Consider the following 20,129-nt stretch of genomic DNA (forward strand, 5'->3'; position numbering starts at 1 on the left):
AGTTACAGGTAAGTAACTTGTTCCTTCACCCGGCAGGTATTTATTGGGTGCACCTTTATTTCGTAAGGAATGTCGCCCTCATTGAGGAGGTCTTACTGGCTAACACTATAGAACAGCAGATTGATGTTCGTTCCTGACAGCAAGCCAGGTTCTGGGTTTTGGATCTGATGAACCTATCCGTCTTCTAGTTCTCCCGAATCTGTTGAGCCAGTAGAGCGGAAACATCCAGCACCCCGACCCAGATCTCTGAACTTGGCAGCGTGGTGCCTAATGCCAGGTTCTTATGTCATCTTGGCCTCTTGGAGGATAGCATGTGCATCATTCAAGAGGCAAGCGACTCCACAAGATGGCAATATGGGAGCAAATGGCTCACGTTCTGGGGAAACAAAGGTTTCCACTGACGGCCTCCGTAGATGATGTCTTTAATTTCTAATGTAGTGGCGTTAGGAAAGAAGGTTGCTGATGACCTTTGTTGGTGGAAGCGGCAAAGCGCTTTTTGGCACAGATGGCTCCTTGAGGGTCTGGGTGCCCATTGCATGGAGCTGCAAGTGAGCGGTCATTGGTCTCAAAGGGAGAATCGCTGCCATATCATTCTGCTGTAGCTGCGAACAGTCAGACGAACAATGATGGCTTTTAAGCCTTCCCTCCAGGGACAGCATGCCCTGATACTGATACAGACAACACAGTGACCATGCATTACATCAACAAGCAGAGGGGGTGCAGTAATTGCCCCAGTGCAGGAAAGCCAAGCGGCTATGGTTCTGGTTGCTGGAAAACAACATCTTTCTTATTGTAGCATATCTGGTAGGGATGGAGAACCGATAGGCAGACACCCTGACCAGGCAAATCATGGTGTCTCACAAGTGGGTGATTTGCCCACAGGTCATCTCGGACATCTTTTTCCAGGTGGTAACCCTGGCGGTGGACCTGTTTGCGACAAGAGACAATCTGAAATGCAAGCAGTTCTGCTCCAAGGAAATGTTCCATGTTGGGGGACATTTTCCGAGCTCAGTGGGTCTTTGACCTCTGTTATGTTTTTCCATCAATACCTGTCATGCCATGGGTTCTCAGGAGGTTGAGCCAGTTCCGGGCCCATCTGATCTTAATCACCAAGATTGGGCGAGGAGGACGTGGCACCCGCACCTTTTGGTATTGACTGTTTTTCCACCTCTCTGGCTTCCTCAGAGGCCAGATCATTTCCTAGTTGGAGGGCAGGGTGCTTCACGAAAATCCAGGACCCCTCTACCTATATGCTTGACTCTTCAGTAGTTGAGGTATGAGCACTGATACCTGGGTTATGAGATTTCAAGGTGTTGCTGAACACCTTCCACTAGGTCACTGTATGTGTGTATATGACGAATGTTTGAGATGAGATGTAAGGAGAAAGGAGTAGACCTTTTAATGTGTCCGGCATTCACAATGATGTAGTTTTTGCTGTCTTTGCCCACTTTTTTCTCCATACTTGTGGTTGCACAGTTCTTCAAAGGTCTTGTAAATAGATTTGCCTCCTACCCCTTTTGCTTTCCCAACTTGGGATGTAAACTTGGTCTAGATGTTTTTGATGGTGGCTCCTTTTGACCCTTTCACACCATTTCTGTTAGACTCCTGCATATGAAGAACCTCTACCTGGTGGCCATTACGTCAGCTAGATGTGTCTGCTAACTGCAGCCGCTCTGGTATAATCCACCAACTTTTTTTAAGGAGACTGTCTGAGGGTCCATCCTAATTTCTTGCTGAAGGTCGCTTCAGAGTTTCACATTGCTCAGAGCTTCCACTTTTCTCATCCCTCTAAGGAGGAGGAGAGGCTACATAATCTTCATCCTAACAGAGCGCTGAGTTTTTACTTGGCTAGAAACTAATGTCTTCAATAGAGACGATCCACTCTTTGTTGCTTTTTCCCAATCCAGGCTCCGGTGAGTGGTTAGAAAGCAAACGATTTCCTTCTGGATTGTGCTGTGCCTAGCAGAATGCTATGAGAGAGCCGGTTAACAGCTGCCGCCATGTTTAAGTGCCCACTCTACCAGGGGTGCTGAGGCTTAATTGGCCCTTACACGGTAGTGCCGGGAGAGAGATTTGCCAAGCTGCAACGTGGAACTTGCGGCATACCTTTGCCAAACATTACAGCTGAGTCCTGGTTTAGGGCACAGATGCCAGATTGGGTATGGCAGTGCTGCAGAGTCTCGTAGTGTAGCTTCCATTCCCACCTCCTGCTAAGGGCACTGCTTTGGGAGTCTATCAAGATGAGCAATCTGTGGTAGAATGCAATCCAGTGAAGGAAAAATTACTCGCTGGTAATGTTCTTTCTCTGGATTCCTCTTCCAGAGATTCCTCATTGCCTTCCTGACCTACCCCTTTATGGAAGCTGGAGTTGGACTTGTTAGTGTGTCTGGTTTCTTTATTACAAGTTTGGTATAGATTAGAGGGGAAGAGTTGGCGTTAAGCGCTGCTTTGTTTAAAAAAGAAAAATGGATGTATGAAGAATTTGTATTACTTATTGATGACATATTGAAGTCATATTAATATAACATTTTTCAGTCCTTTTCGGTTCAATGACCATGTTTTTTTCAGAGGCTGAGCTTGGGGTAAAAAGTTGGGGAACTGAGTTAAGAGTGTGTAGTGCATTCTTTAAGTATGACGATCGATGTCTCGAGTTGAGGAGTGGCTCGGTCAACACACACGCAAGTCGCGAGATGACGCTGAGCCGCACCACACTTTTGTTGATGGGATTATTTATAAAATGAGGAATCTATAGGAGAATGATCCTCAGAAAAAACATTACCGGTACTTAAATTTTCCTTCTGATGGCTTAGTCTTTCCTGCCATAGATTTGTCTGCGCAATACCATACTTTCTCTCATGACGTATAGCTCCTTTATCTGTTGCTGTTCTGGGGTCCCTCAGCTACTGCGTGCATTGAAAAATGGTTAAACTGGGGTCTTGGTGGCAACTTGCTCCATTATTGCGGTCCCTAGCGTCGCATCTGGCATTATAGGAGCCCTACTACGCCAATGTGGTATAAAGGCACGGATTGTAGGAGGATGCAGATAATTACATGAGAGGCCTAGCCAAAAAATATATATTTTCATTCTAGAGCAATTAGAATGGGGGATTTAGGAATCACATTTAACATTTTGTTACAGGCAGTGCAAATGGGAGCACAAAGAGGCTGAAACAAGGATATAGTTTTTACATTTATATGGTTTTATATGACAAAGGAACGTAGGAATGAGTTTCCAGTAATGAAACGTGAGCAAAAGAAAATGTTGCTTGCCAGGTTCTGGTATCGTCAACCATTGTTTTCAGTCTAGTACCCTGGTTTTTGTCTTTGAGTTGTGGGTTTTTAAGTTTCCCGAACCCTCTTTGTTTGGGCCCAGTTTATAGACCATCCGAGGATTGTAACAGTCGGTAGGATTCATCCTCAAGCACAAGGTAATGTTGGATCTTCTTCCACAAGGGGTGACTCCCCCAAAATCTGGAAAACTGGTTTGGGGACATTCTTCTTCTAATTTCCTTGACATAGCCATCTCATATCTCCTGCACCTCTGAAGTCAGCGTGGAACTACCTGCCCTACTGGAACCTTCCTGCACTTAACCTCTATGGGGATCACCTGTGGTCCTGCCTACTATAGTAGAGTGAGATCATTTCCCTCTCTATCTTTCTCCCATCCTACTCTCCAGATCGTAATGGTTCTATTCCCTCCTCGCTTACTTAACATCAGATGGTGGAACTTCTCTGTCCTCCCCATTCTGTCTGTCTCTCTCTCTCTCTCCCTCCCTCCCTTCCTTCTTCCCTCTCTCTCTCTCAATGTTACCAACTCCTCCAACCTCCTCAGTTCTAGCTCTACAACCTCCAACTCTCTCCTCCAGATGTCAAATCCAACTGAGCATAACACTGGGAAGCCATTGATGCAACCTTGGCCTAAACTGCATACACATGAAAACCTTTTGGAGGGAAAGGCCACTTAACGAATCACATTCCTGGATTCAGGAGATTGCACAAAATGCAACACATGCCCTGTAAGCCTGCTTGCTTGGAAAAGTTGCCAAAAAGCCACAGATTGCTATGCATGTCCAAAACGTGTACTTGTGTCTACATTGGATCTTTACGGAGACCGCTCTACTGTTTATATGAATGAGTCCAGCATGATATTTGGTGAGAAGGAAGGTTGAATCTGAAAGATAGCCTCATGATCATGGGGAGATGTATGGTTTGAGGAAGTGAGCAATTTCATTAAACAAACCTTCAAGCAGAATTAACTGTGATGATGAAAGCCGACTTCCATATCACCAGTTTCATCCCACTGGAAAATATGGGCATGAAGGTGTAGTTTCCAACAACAGGTAGCATTTAAATCAAATAATTAATGGAAACTTCAAACTGGGGGTTGTACTTGCAAAGCTCATGTAAATGACCCAAAGCTTCAGTAATTGAAGCAAAACATACTCTACTCTTAGTGCTTCAATCAAATATGCTGTATATTCCAGATGTGGCGAACAAGGAAACAAAAGAAAGAACATAATGCAAAGTGAAAGTTCCTAAATATTTGTAGGAAAGGCTGGATTTTATTGGGCTGAATGGATTTTGGTAACTGCTGACCTTAAAGTCTCTCATAAACTAGCATGCATTTGATGACTGGGGTTTATCTACACACCTCTCCAATTAAATATGCTACTGCTGCCAAATGTAATATGAGGAATTGCAAACAGAAAATGAATGCGCACAGAATGGTCTGCAGACCAGCAGCAGAATTTCATTTGTGGAAAATATTTAGTCCCCTAATGACATTTACATTCAAATGGATTCTATCCTTCCACAGATTGCTTATCTTAAATATATCATCCTCCAGCAGCAGATCTCAGGAGCTTTTCATTAGCAGGGGACACTGTGCGGCATTGGTGTTATGGTCACCCCGTGCTCTGTCTTTGAGGACGGACATGACATTGGTACAAGGAGCTTGCACCACGCCCTGTCACCTCAGTTCCTTTTTTATGCATGCTCCGCATGCTTCTCTGGAACTATCTTCGACAACTCTGAAACATTTCTCTGACACACTCGATAAAATCCTGAAAATGTTGACACATTTAAAAGTGTTGGGATGGGGGCGCGTGGCCTGGCTGGAAGCTAATGGTGGTGTAATCCTGTTAGCTGTGCATCCCTGAGAAAAGGAAACGATGAACAAATCCTCTTACCTGTCCGATACAGTGCCCCTGATCCGGGTACAGTGATCGGATCCCCCAACCCATCGATGGCGGAGTTTCAGGAGTCTGAGCAATATTTAACCACCCAAAATAGCCGAAGGACACAAAGCCAGTGCTTTTGGAGCCTGCTTGCGCCAATATGGCACCCGCCCGCACCATAGAAGCGTGGAGCCCCAGTCCGAAGAAGACCTGTTGCTGTGCCTGAGCGGGCAGCAACGAGTCAAAACAGCTGCTGATCGCTGGGGGGGGAGCACTTTGACAGCAGAGCTGTGCCCCGGAGGAATGGGTCGGCCTCCCTAGTGAGTGAACCAGCTAGTCCGCACACTGGCAGCCTGCTCCCACCATTTTGGTGCATACCCGCTCTGGGTTGGCGAAGTGCCCTAGATCGAAGCGGGATTGCTGCAATACCTCAAAGCTCCGGCCCTATTTAGATGTGGCCCAGACATGCACAGCAGAGTGGCAGTGAAGATACCATCAATCCCCTCAGATGGAGATCATGAGATTTTCAGCCGTTGTGGGAGCATCCTTGTGGAGCAGTGCTGCGCTCTGGGGGGAGCACATCGGCCTCCCTGGGGTGCACATCGGTTCAACTGCTGTGGCCGTTGAAGTAAATAGCAGGCAGCATGGACCGACCTTAAGCCTGGTGGAGACACAGAGTCTACCAACTCTCAGGTCCACGGGCCTCATTTAGCGTCAGTAACAGACCCGAACATAACAAATACAACCCAATGTTTAATTTTTTTACTACGGACACTGCACCCTTGCTGTCCCCGCAGAGAGGCCCAGTGAGCCGGCACACCCAAGAGACAACCAGGTCTCTGGAATAGTTTGAAGGGAGGAGCTACATAGTGGGGGAACTGAGACTCTGCTGTCACTTTGTGGTACTCTGGGAATAGATTATTTGTCACCACCAACCTTTCCGGATAGTTGGTGACCTGCGCATCCAACACAAACACTTTGCTCCCCATCAGATCGCATTACACTCCGTGTTGCAGGACTAGGTCACTCTCTGGCTGGTAGTTGTTGGTGAAGGGTGGTCTGTGAGGAGAGCGCTTGGTGTAAGAGAGAAAATCTCACTGGCAGCCAGGACAGAGATGGCACCAAGGAGTGGGCGCCAAACCTGCAACTGCTAGTGGAGTGCATTCCCCCAGCTTACATGCACACCTCATTACACTTGAGTACAACAGCTTTCCCAGAATACATCATGAAGTCAGGCAAGATCAAAGACAAACCATTGACCTCCATTAAGATGATGCTCCAACAGCAGAGACCGGCCTATGATTCACCCTCTACCGAGGATACGGTCACGCAACCTGCCACAAAATTAGATACTGCACGCTTGAAAGAAATGGCCTCTACACTGCAAGAATGAAAAAGCTCCTTTCAGGATCTGCCACACAATGCTCAGCAAAATGAGACCAGATTTGGAGACTGCCTTTTGTGATCAGGCAAATTCTCACAGCCAACTGGAACAGAGGGTGGCGGTGTTGGAAGCCTATAGGAGCTCCACAGAAGAGAAGGAGGAGGATGCTGAGAACCGGTCCTGCAGGAATAACATCTGCATCAGAGGGATCCCAAAGGAGACCACAGACTAAGAACTGGAAGGATATGTCTGGGGCTGTTCCAAGAAATGGTGGGGGATGCAGAGGTGGTCCTTACTCTCGACCAAATGCATAGGGTGTACTCCAATTTGCTCCTGAGACAGAACCTCCTTCCAGATCGGCTGACGAGGGTCAATTTCTTTAAAACTAACATCCTTATCTTCCAGAAGACTAGAGGGCAACCGAGGCTGGAGTACAATGGTGCCTCTCTCCAGCTGTTTCAGGACCTGTCTCGGGGGACCATCCAAAAGCGTATACTTATGAGACAATTGACTAACTGGCTATCTGAGAAGGGCGTTCAATACAGATGGGGATACTCGTTCCGTATTCTGTTCCAACTGGATGGGCTTCAGCATCAGTTTACTTCCCTGTGCGCAGCCGTTAAAACTCTGAAGATTCCAGAGGTGGATATACACTTGCCTGAAGGTCGAGTCCAAGAGGCTCCACCCACTACCTGGTCCCAGGCACACTCGCGGAAACAAAGAAGAAGGGATTGTCGGAGGCCGTTGGTGGACAGAGGGGAGAGGAGCAGGGACTAGGAAGCTCCCACGTGAAACCTGGTCCTTTAAGGTTGAGAAATGAGTTGTTTACAATGCACTGGTCAACATGATGGGTTTTATTGTACATTTCAAGTTATCATGAGTGGTATTTACAGTTGACGCTGAGGCTTCTTTGAGCCGTATTGGTTTGAGTTCAGGAGCAGGTGCCCTTTTTCAGGCATCTTGGCCTGATTATTACCCCAAAACGGGTTTGTTCTTGTTCTTACTTTTCTTTTTTCTTGTTTATTGGTCAAGTGCGGTACAGTGTTTGGTTTATACAGAGGGGCAAAGCCCCAAGTGGGATGTAGGCGGGAATGGGTCTCATTGAGAGAGTGAGCATTGGTCAGAGGCACACAAGACATGTATCGCTTTGAGACCTAGTGGGGAAGATAAAGTAAAGTTAAATTACTGTCATGGCTGATTTGAAAATCATCTCGTTGAATATCCAGGGGTTAAACTCTCAGAGGAAGAGAGTCTTATCTAAATTGGAGGACCTTAGGGCTGACATTGCTTTACTCCAGGAAACCCATCTATTGCAGAGGGACTGGCCGAGGCTGCGATCCAGATGGTTTCCCCACCAATGCTTTGCATCTTCTTCTCAGAAGAAGGCCGGGGTCATAATCTTAATAGCTAAGTCCCTACATTTTAAAAGGTTGAAGGGGGTGAGCGATGCTCAAGGCAGATATTTAGGGCTACACATACGGATAGCGGGCAAGGACCTCACGCTGGTTTCTATCTATGGGCCAAATCAGCAGCGTGACCATTTCTACGCTCAGATCCTCCAGCATATTGCCCAGTTTCAGTGGGGGGAACTTTTATGCATTGCAGGACGCGGAGATGGATAGGTCGGGCCTGGGGGCTCCAGCCAAAGCATCAAAGATAGTTTCCCTAAAGAAGGCTATGAATGATATGCATTTAGTGGATATATGGAGACACTGTCACCCTCGCACTTATGACTTTCGCATTTCCACCGCAGCTACTCCCAAATTGATTCTTTGTTATCTTGGCCTTTGGTTTCGGGGATCACCTCAGCCACCACAGAGCTAGCATAAGTATCAGATCACTCCCCCATTATCCCACAACTTGATGGCTATGGGCTAGGCGGTAGAAAGACCACTGGGTAGAAATTGACTCTATTCTAGCTGACGTAGCCATATTCATTACCATTTCTGAAAGGATCACTCCTTACTTCCAGGAAAATGTCACTGGGGAGGTCCCTATAGCGGGTGTATGGGAGCCACTTAAACCTACACTGAGGGGTGAGCTAATTAGTCTGGTCTTGGCACGTAAAAAGGTCCTTGCAGCCCAACGGGTACAGGCTGAGGAGAGGGTTCAGGAATGGGAGGCCTGCTATAAATGAGATGGGGCTAGGAAGACTTACATGCAGCTGCAGGTAGCACAAGCGGAATTGAAGGTGCTGTCGGCAGATGGCATTTCTAAGAGGTTGCTCAGAACGAATACATTTTATTGCAGCTCGTCCAGTAAAGTGTTGCGTATCTTGGCATTCAAGCTGCAGGCCCAGAGAAACAGTCCCGCAATTGGAGGACTGAGGGATAAGTGAGCCCAATTACACAATGAGCCTGCCAAGATGCGTATACTGACACAGTATTAGACAACACTGTTTGCGGCCGACTCCCCTAGTAGCTAGCGACAAGATGCATTTATTCAAGATGCTCATCTCCCTCTGTTTTCAGAGGATGATAAAAAAAAAAGCTAGACTTGCCCATAATGGTAGAGGTCACTCAAGCTATTCGCTCTCTCCCAGTTAATAAGGACCTGGGCCCCAATGGTTTACCGCCCTTTTTTATAAAGAAATTCTCAGGGATACTCTATTCTCATATGACTGCCTTATGTAATTCTTTCACTGATACACGGCCAATTACACCCTCCATGGAGGAATAGACACTTGCATTGACAGGTATGTTGTGTGAGGACCCCACTTTATGTTCATCCTTTCGGCTGTTTGCGGTCCTTAATTATGACTCTCGCATAAATGCGAAAGGCTTGGCCACACGTTTAGCTACAGTATTGCCTGGTGTGTAGCGGGGGACCAAACAGTATTTGTCCTGGGACGCCAAGCTTTTAACAATATTCAGCGTACTGTTGATGTCTTGGCTTGGGTACGTAAGCACAAATGGGCAAAAGCATTACTCTCGATCGGCACCAAAAAAGCAGTTGATCACGTGGATTGGGCATACCTGCCCATGGTATTAAACGGGTTTGGGTCGCCCCCATTTTTTCTTGAGCTAGTACTTGATAATTTCGTACTCCCATCTGCTCAAATCAATTGGAACAGTGTCCTATCGGACACAGTGAATCTGAGAGGGGTACTCGGCAGTGATGCCCACTATCACCGCTTTTGTTTGCCTTGTCTATGGAGTCCTTAGCTTGCTTAGTCCATTCCTCCAGTGACATCAACGGATAAGATGTAGCTGGTTATCAGCACAAACTGGCGTTATAGGTCGATGATCTCCTTTTCTATATGCAGGACGCCCATATCGCCTTTCCCCACATAGTCTCATTGCTAGAAACATTCCATAGGGTCTCATGGTTCAATTATACCAAATCTACCATTCTGAATGGATCGGAAACACTGCAGACGGTTCTGCGGTTGAAGGCTGATTTCCCATTCTCATGTGCCTCGCAATCCCTGAAATACTTGGGCATCCACTTAACTGCTGTGAGAAACCAGAGTGTGTCTCACCCGCTCGTCCCCGGCGATCTCGCTCTCAGGGGGCCAGGGCACGGCCATCGCCTTTGGATCCAGACCCTGGGGGCAGACCAGTGCGGGAGGATCACCTGGGTGAGGGGTCTTTGGGAAGTGGGGGTGAGGCAGCCGATGTCCCCCTCCCTTGCAAGTTTGTGTTGAACTTTATTGTGAGAGGTTTGAGCCTGGCAGAGGGGGGACCAACGAGAACTGTTATGTTTTATTTGTATTTATTTATTGTTTAATTGCATACACAGAGAAGTGTTTCAAAGCGGCCAAGGAGGGGTGGGGGAACAGTGGGGACAGTGGGGAAAAAACAACAGTCATTCAGAGCCTTTGACTTTCTGAATGATACAGGCCTGCACAGAGCAGGGTAAGTGCAGAAATAAGTGCAGATAGTACATATAACAGTGACAATAACTCTTTCATGTCTGACGACAATCCTTAGAATTGAGGAGAATGACTAGCAGTTTGTGGCATTTTCCCTGTCTAGAATGGGTTTGGCTGTAAAACAGACCATTTCCAGATGGATAAAGCAGGGAAAGAGCTACCACCAGGCATCAGAGCCCATTCCACTAGGGGCATGGCCACGTGGGCATACCGTGAAAGGCATCTGCCGGGCGGCAACGTGGTCATCATTGCACACATTTACCAAGCATTACTTCCTGGACATGTCACATGGCGCTTATGTCCTATTTGGAAGGGTGGTTCGGCAAATTTGTCTTGTGTAGTGACTTTCATCCCACCTCTGCACTAGGTACTGCTTTGGGAGTCTATCTGATGAGGATTCCTCATCACCGCCTCCCTCCCCGCCCCAGTCCTATTATGAAGGTGCCTGCATTTTCGGATGACTAACCCACGCTTAGGAGAGGAGATGAGTGATTTCCCAGTAGGGTGGCCATGCCTTTTATAATTGTTCCGTTCTCTACAGCTTCTGATGGTTCTGATCGTCACTCCAAAAAACTAAAACGTTATTGTTTGGACCTGAGTCATAGCTGATTTTCCCCCTAATCTCCAGGCTCTTCACCCGCAGTGGCTGAGCTCAGGGGAAAAAAAGTTGGGGAAATGAGGTACTGGGTTGTAGTGAGATAGTATATGTACGACGACCGATGTGAGTCCACAAGCACTACATCGACTCCAGATGGATCAGCGGCAGATTCCCCTGTCGAAAGGTTTTCCGAGCAGCTGACACGAAGGGATATCTATCTGATGAGGAATCTCCGGGAGAAGAATCCATAGAAAGAGCATTACCGGTAAGTAATTTCTCTTTTCTGTTGGGTATTACCCTTTTTGTTTTGCTTAGTTATGTACTGCCTTATGCAATAAAGATCTGACTTTGACACAAATCCTAAAATAATGACAATTTTATAAAGCTTCTTCATCATCCCAAACCAGACAGGTATGACATTTGCTCAGATGCCAAAGCTCTTGAATACCACAACCTTTATTGTTTATCACTCTTTTCTAGCATTTTATTCAGGTTATTTAAGTAGTTGTGATCTTCAGTAAGAACATGGGTTTGTTTTTGTGTAAGGGATAGAGAGTCTAGATATTTGTGTGTGTATATATATATATATATGGCATTTGTGGTGTGCCCCTTTTGAAAGTTTACTTTGTGAGGTTCTACATAGTATGAATATGATGGGTTCAAGGGTGGGGTACCAGTACTCATTCCATTATTTATTTCCCAGTCCCTGTAATTGATTATTTTTTTTCAAATATTGCAGCTTTGCACAAACCTCTGAAAAATCCTAAATACCAGTATATCCGAATCAGTGTGTCCAGTCTTTATTTTGTTCATAGTGCATGACTTATCAATATTCTTTTCCTGGGCAAATATACATTTGCAGTTTGGTCTTATATTCAAACATTTACAATCAAGAAATGGAAGTCTTGTTATAGTTTTCATGATCTTATCTGTTTTTTTCGTTCTTTTTTAGAGAGACAAAGAATTCCTGAAATCAATGTTCATACAGGTGTATCATGACTCTGCATACCCTCTGCTAGTAGCCACCTTCCTCCCTAAACCAAAATGGGCAGAAGAAGATTCTGAAGCTTCTCGCTGGAAATTGATTGCAGACTTCCTCCGAACAAATCGTGAAAAACAGGGCTCCCTCTTCTCTTTATTGTCTTCCGACAGTGTTAATGAGGCTTTTGACATTTCCGAAATAGCATATGATTTTCTTAGCGATGCACGAATGATGGCTGCTTCGGTTTGACTGATGCCCTAATTTTAAATGTAGAAAAGAGCCAGTACATGAGCATTTTTTATAATTCAACCTGTATTTATTAAGAAAATGATGTAAAGGGCCAATGCTGTGGCTGTAGTTGCATAGAAAAGTCCTAACGGAGACCACTGTTGTTGGTATTGTATGCTTGGTCACAAGTGACAGAAAGATCTGTCTGATTATGCAGATCATCTTGCTTTTTTTACTTCTTGGTGTAACAATGATCCAACTCTGTGGTTGTAATTGTACACAAAATTCCAAACGGAGATAACTGGTCACAAACAATTCTCACTTAGAATGGTCTTGCGTTTTATACTGACTGGTGTAAAATGTAATTGGTTAATGTGTGCAATAGTATGTTGCTCTCGCACCTGCATAACTCTGGCATCCTAATTATGTTTATTAGCTAAACGGTATCCTGAAAGTGTCCCTTTTCCCCCCTGATGAATTAAAATGACTTCAGTGCTATCAGTTTTGTTGTAAGGGCAGACCATTTTCTCATCTGCTTTCCTATTTCACCACTGATATCCTACAAGGCGGAAGAACCTTCTTTGAACTTTGGCTAGTGCGAGTAGCAATCCCTTTTGTTCTAGGAACTAACTTCAGAATCATGAGGCAACCCATAATTGTCATGCCTTTTCAAAGATGCCCTTGGGTATGATACCATGAAACCATTTTCTTTTTACACATCACCAGTCAGTGAATGTATTGCATTGTACTATGGTGATGTTCCGTTCCGAAGCACATGGCCTCCAGTAGACATCTTATAAATGTTCGCCCTCTCTTAGTGAATGCGAAAAATGTTTCCAGAACACTTTATGCATTTAAAGCTTTGAGTTATTCAAGGGCATGACTAACAGAAGCAAGGACACAATATAAATCCGAGTTAATGGTAGTTAAGAAATTTGTTTTTTAGATATTATTTTAAAATAACACCAAATGGAGCAGTAAATAAAATGAAATGATTTTTAGCATGAGTGATATGAAGGAATGTATTGTCATCATATGTTTATGCATACAAGATTTGTATTTTATGAATATATTGCACTGATCTGTTAATGGGATTTTTGCAGTTTAAAAATGTAATTAAAATGTTTGCTTTTAGCAGACATTTAATTTGTATCTCGAAAAGGTGTGGCTGATATTTACCATAAATCTACAAGCAGTGCATATTGCAAAAGTGTTTGCAGATCAGAAACACTGTAAACAGAAATAAACTATTTGAAATACAAAGGTCTTTATTATGTTTTTGAACATTGACTCCATGTGTCTTAATGATAATTAGACAAACATCTTAAACCTTTTTCATGTTATAGATTTCTTTCAGAGCATTTGTATCAATGAGGATAAATATTTGACTGAGCTCAAAGCAAAAGACAGTGACATTGCCGAATCAGAAGCTGGTATGCAGCATGTCGTACTACTGTGCTCTCCAGATTTTGTTTTGGGACACACCCATGGTGCACGCACTCCATATCAGGACTAGGGTTGTTGGAATAAATATGATATTAAATGGATTGCATTCTACCGCAGATTCTTCATATTGATAGATATCCCATCCAAAGTCAGTTGCTCGGAAAGTTTCAAAGCAGGGCATAGTGTGGCTCTGTCATCTCTCAACATCTACATGCCTCGAAAAGTGCCACTCCTGTGACGTCAGCAGTACATATACATTGTCACTACGCCTCTTCATACTCCAGTTCCTTTTTTCCACGCGCTTAGCATGCTGTTTGGAACACACTTCAAGTTTGATTTAGGTGCTGATCTGTCGGGCAACAAGCCATCTGGCTTTTAGCGCTGCAAGGATTGTAGCTCAAAAAATGTCTTTCGTTGGCACACACAATGTTTGTGTGTTTTCTCGGTGTGGAACATGTGCAGATCCTGTCAGCACATGACTCCGAAGGCAATAGAGGGGCCTACGTCTGAGAAAGAAGATATGCATTTCAGAAGAGCTAAAAAGAAGATCTCTGAATGAGTCCCACCATTCTCTGTCCTCCTTCAAAAAGAAAAGGAAGAGCGAACATAGAAATGTATCCATTCCTTCGAAGGAAAGGGTAACTGGGACCCGGGGGAGTAGTTGAAAGAGCAGACGCTCCAGCTATTTCAGAAGACTGCGGCAGGCACGGCTTTGACCTCGATGTGCCGGGCAGCACAGGCACCGGTTGCTCCGAGAGGTTCCAACACCAAGGCAACCAAGTCTCACGCCCTCAAGCTCGATGATCTCGAAACTGATCCCTGCGCCAATGGCCCTCGAAGGCATACCCGTCTATAGCCCTTGTCGGGGCTGCCCTGTTGACGATGAACCAGAGCTTTGTGCCAGAGTCCAAGTCAGAATTCTTCAAATCCATGAGGGATACCTTATGTGGCGAGGGGGCGCCTGGTCCTTTTTGGAATGTAACCCATGGAAGGTGTAGAAGTTCAGCACATGCTCGATTCATCATGGACCACGCTGATATTTTGGTCTTGGCCGAAGGGCTGCAGGATGCGAATGGGCAGGACACTGATCGATCTGGACATGCAGAAGGCGTCTCCCTACACCCACCCCAGTGCACAATACAGGAAGATGGTCAAGAGTGGAGTAGTGGCTCTGGGCCTCTGCACCCCAGCCAAGCCCTTGTAAATGTATGCCCTAATGAACATCTTGGACAAAGGTCCTCATTCCGAAAGGGCTCTTCCCTTCAATCCAGCCATTTCAGACCTGATTGCTGTGTTATGGCAGTGGCCTTGTTCGATGCAGACCTAACTAAAAATGATTATCCAGCTCGGTGTCTTTTGCCCTTTCCGACTTCCCATGCAACTCTTGAGGGTCGGGTTGTCCAGGCAACCACAGTGAGCTCAAGGCCTGCGTCGCCGAATCTCTCGATGGACAGGGAGTCAAAAAATACTGACACCCTGGCAAAGAAAACCTTTGGGTATGGGAGCATGACGCTAAAGGCTCACTGCTACGTGCACTTTTGCCACGTGCTCTCGCATACTATGGAGAATGATTACAGAGGCAGCAGACAATATCCCAGATGGTGAGGTGAGAGATAGGTTGCCAAATAATTTGTTGTATTCGAATCCATAAGCAGAGGGACGATAGGCGCTCTGTCCCCTTTGCAAGGAAATCTCTGCTTCCCCAGGCCAAGCCATGCCACAGGTGATTCTCAGTCCTCACAGGGGTATAGGGGCCTTGATGGGGAAGTCATTTTCAGTGTTGTCGTGCAAGGTAACAGCACCCGCTGAGCCTCTTAGAGTTCTCCCCTCATGCTTCGCTGATTTGAGGGAGGGACTCCGAGCACTGGGACAGGTTGAAGGAGATAACTTCCAATGCCTGGGCCCTTCAGCTGGTCTAGTGGGGATATTGTTTCCCCTTAGTCAAGAGACCACCGAACAAACCTCCTCTACCTCAATAACTGGAACCAGAGCTCCAGGAAGAGTGGACAACCCTACTCTTGAAAGGTGCAGTAGAGGAGATACTGGCCAAGGAGGGGGGATTGGGCTGGCACATCCACTACTTTCTGAACTTCCAGAAGTCCCACATTACACCAACACAAAGGCACCAATTCATAGAAGCAGTCCCGGACAACCGAGCAGGGAGTCTCTTCCTCCCACCCCTAGGGGAAAGAGTCACCAGCATCAGTCAGATGGTCACACTTTTCCATAACTCTGGCAGTCTCCCTGCTTCCTTCCTCTGACATGAAGGATGTCCTCAGAATATGGAGGATGGTGGCCAGCGACTTTTCATGGTGGGCTGAAAGGGAGAGCATGATAACCAGGGAACCCTTTTGGTCAACTTGGCCAGAAGCACAAGTGCTCACGGATGCAACCCTAACGTGTTAGGGTGTCCACTGCGGGCAATTGTAGGTGAGCTGTCTTTGTTCCCTGGTGGAACGCGTTGGCACATCACAGGCTGGAGTTACACGCAATCAAGCCAGCCCTGGTGGCTTTCATGCCATCCCTATAGGGGTTGCATGTACTGATCCAAATGGACAACACAGTGACTTTGCATTATCTGAATAATAATGGGGTGTGCAGTCACTGCCCCTGAGCAGTGAGGCCATGTAGCTATGGTTCTGGTGCTGGAGAACAGGATCTCTGCTTCTGCAGTCCATCTGGTAGGGTAGAGCACAAGTAGAGTACAGTCTCTCATGAATTTGAGATATGCCCATAGGTTGTTGCAGAAATATTCTCCTTTTGGGGAATCTCATCTGTAGATCTTTTTGCCACCAAAGACCACACGAAATGCAAGCCATTTTGCTCGAGGGAATTCCCACCCAGGGTGGCATTAAGAGATGCGTTTCTGGTGGACTGGGTTTCGACCTCCAATAAGCATTTCCCCTGGTCCCTGTCATCCTGTGGGTTCTCAGGATATTGAGGTGGTTTTGGGCCATCATGATCTTCATCGCCCCGAGTTGGGCAAGGAGGATGTGGTACCCGGAACTTATGGAGTTGGCCATCTGCTTGCATCGCTGGCTTTCTCAGACGCCAGATCTCGTGCCCCAGTGGAAGTTGGGGTGCTCCACCCAAATCCCATAATCACTCAATCTGCATGCGTGGCTCTTGAGAGGTTTCGGTATGGCTGGGTTCTGTCAGAGGAGGTACTTGAGGTGCTGCTGGCTGCACGTAGGCCGTCCACCAGGCCTCTTTATGGGAACAGGTGGTGCAGAATTCAGGCGTGTTTCAGGGGTTTTCCGTTTGGAATTCTTTCCTTGCATGCTGAGCACAGGGTGAAAAAGGTAGGGAACTGAGTGTGACGTTGTATATGTACTGCTGACATCACGTTGTGGGTCAAGGAGTGGCGTGGTTGAGGCATGCAGAGGTTGAGAGACAAAGCCAAGCCGGACTATGCACCCTGTTGGAAATTTCCGAGTAGCTGACGCTGGATGGGATATCTATCAAGATGAGAAATATGCAGAAGAATTCATAGAAAGGACATTACTTTCTCCTGCTTATGCTTTAGACATCCTTAAATCTTTTGGCATTTTCAACACAGTAAACAAGTTGGAGTTCAGAAGTGATTCCAGCTCTGCATAACAGTGGGTGATTCCCCTTTATCAAGCACCCAAAGTACAAAACAACAACAAACACTAATCTCTCTGGTGTGTTTATTGAAACCTCATCAAATGGCTACCTCCAAATCAGAAAAAGTATTTTCTAATGAATTCCTTCCTCCTACGGAATCCTCATGTCTGATATTCTGTCTGCAGCGCCAGCTGCCTTTATCAACGTTTTCCCTCCAAGGGGGTGCAGCGCATCTACACTTGGCACCCTTAGACACCCTGCGCCAAAAGGGACATCGGGACCAGTACATTACACAGCCTGCGCTAGCGGCCTTGTAGCTATGGTTAAGTTGCTAAACCCATAGGAAGAGCACTTTTTGGGAGGTTTATATCTTTGCTCCCCCTCGACGAATCCTCACCAAACTTTGCAAAAAAAAGTATATGGCCCACTCTGAATTCTTATGGTAAGTTTGGTGAGGTTTTGTGAAGGTGGGGGAGCAAAGTTATAGGGGGGGTCGCAAAAACATTTTTTTTTCCATAGACTGAATGAAAAAAATCTTTGCTCACGCCTACAGGCCAAACCGCTGGATGTATTTTCACCAAATTTGCCGCCGGAGCGGGGGCTTGGTCCCGAAAGCGTGCTTTTGTAAATTTGGTGAAAATCCGTCCAGTAGTTTTTAAAAAAATAGGCAAAATGTAGGTGCCAGAAAATTTGTGATATCTGGCTCTGTGGAGCAATTTCCCAGTTCGCTCAGCGGATAGGACTCTGGTTGGTCCGGAGGGGCACATGAAGTCCGCGGGCGTAGGACGTGGCTGATGATTGGCTGGGCAGAAGCGTGATGTGCATCATATTTTTTCAAAACGCCCGCCATGTTGTATATGCATAGCGCTGCGGCGAACAGGACTGGAAAGCATGTTTTGGCTATCTGGTGTTGGGAAGAGGGGCATGAAAGGGTGCAGGAGTGAAAGATGGTTCATATGATGTATTTGTTTAGGTGGAAGAAGACTGTGTTGTGTGGTTGCGGTGGCGGCGAACACCGCGGCAGTTCGCGGGTAGGTCCTGAGGTGAGTAGGTTATGTGGTGACTGCAGGCAGTCTTCAAATAGGTAGGATGTTTGTATAGGCTGTATTATGCTGTGGTGGTTAGGCAAGCTGCTGGACTCTTGGGTGCATGGCAGGAGGCCATGCACCCAAGAGTCTGCCCACTTGCGTGAAGTAGTGTAATAGTATATGCACAGAAGTGGACAGGGATTTAGGGGGCTGCCTTGTGTGTGTGGGTTGGGCTCATTGTACAGATTGTTAGGTGCATGGCTGTATTATGGTGTTGTGATTGTGGCCAGCTACTAGACTCTTGGGTGCATGGCCATGGGCCATGCACCCAAGAGTCTGGCCACTGGTTGAAGTAGTGTAATAGTATGTGTAGAGAAGTGGACAGGGCCTCTGGCGGTTGGCTTATGTGTGTGGGTTGTGGCCAGTGTGTAGATTGATGGGTGCATGTCTTTATTATGCTGTGGTGATTGTGGTGAGCTACTAGTGTCCGGCCAAGCACCCAAGAGTCTGCACAGTGTCTGCATGTACTGTAATAGTATGTGTACAGAAGTGGACAAGGTGTGTGGCAATTGAGTTATTGGAGTTCCCCGAGGGTTGTGGCCACTGGGCTAATTTTAGGGTGCATGGCTGTATTATGCTGGTGTAATTGTGGACAGCTACTACACTTTTGGGTGCATGGCCAGAGACCATGCACCCAAGAGTCTAGCCACTGGTTGAAGTAGTGTAATAGTATGTGTAGAGGGTCGCAGACGGTTTAGGGTAGTGGAGTGGAATGTGAATTATTGCAAGTAGTGCAATAGTATGTGTACAGAGATGGACAGGGACTCTGGAAGTTGTTGTGTGTGTAGGTTGTGGGCAGCGTGCAGATTGTTGAGTGCATGTCTGTATTATGTTGTGGTGATTGTGGGCAGCTACTAGGCGGCCATGCACCCAAGAGTCTGACCACTGCAATCAAATATACCCTATAGTATGTGCAGAGAAGTGTACAGGGCGTGTGGCAGTTGCCTTATTGGACTGTGCTGAGATTAATGGGTGTATGAGAGTCTGTGCAGTGGGTGCAAGTAATGTAATAGTATGTGAACTGAAGTGGATAGGGCCTCAGGTGGCTGGATTATGTGTGTGGGTTGTAGTTAGTCGGCAGGTTTTTGGGTGCCTGGCTGAATTATGCTGCAGTGGTTGTGACCAGGCCCTGGACTTGTGGGTGCATGGGCGTAGGCCATACACCCTAGAGTCTAGGGCCTGGCCCCCCCACCGCAGCATAATAGGGCCATGCACTCAAGAATGTTACACTGGCATATGGATTGCAGAAATGTGTATAGAAATGCAATTAGCTGATTGCAAAGAAGCATGACACCAATAATTGTACAATATCTTTGATGTGCCACTTGTAGATTTCAATATTGTGGCATGTGGAAGTGCAGGAGAAATCTTTGTTTCATTGTCTTTGATAAAAGAACACATAACATGTTAGGGTAGGTACTTTATAATGTAGTATTGCATTCAATTTCAGATACATTTCAGTACTTTGTGGAACCTCATAATTAGCACTTAAGAAGCGCTATGCTTTAAACAAGTGCACTGTGCAATGTGCTCAGTTCCTGTGTTTGCATAATCATTGGGTCTGTGGGAAAAACATTTCATGCAGAATTACAAAAGCAACTTCTACATACATATGTTGCTCTGTGGCACACTCTGATTCATTGGTGTGTGCACTATTTACAGGAATGTTTAAGGTGCATATCTGTGTGGCGTTACTGTTGTAAGCACTGTGGTATTAGGAGGAATTCAAATGGTGTATGATGTTCCTTTTGGAAGTGGTGGTAC

The 20,129-nt window shown here is 46.1% G+C and overlaps 1 protein-coding gene across 1 annotated transcript in view; it reads left to right on the forward strand.

Moving 5' to 3' along the window:
• The window catches only part of NPHP1 (nephrocystin 1), a 1,322,209-nt gene extending 1,308,703 nt beyond the window's left edge, over nt 1-13,506 (forward strand). Inside the window, exon 20 of the mRNA XM_069606852.1 lies at nt 11,986-13,506. Within this exon, the coding sequence (XP_069462953.1) occupies nt 11,986-12,264 (279 nt within the window). The 3' untranslated portion in view covers nt 12,265-13,506. The remainder of the gene's footprint in view (nt 1-11,985) is intronic.
• Nucleotides 13,507-20,129: the final 6,623 nt, after the last annotated feature.

The sequence above is a fragment of the Ambystoma mexicanum genome, chromosome 4p (genome assembly GCF_040938575.1).
Source record: "Ambystoma mexicanum isolate Mex_15411 chromosome 4p, UKY_AmexF1_1, whole genome shotgun sequence".
Taxonomy (NCBI): domain Eukaryota; kingdom Metazoa; phylum Chordata; class Amphibia; order Caudata; family Ambystomatidae; genus Ambystoma; species Ambystoma mexicanum.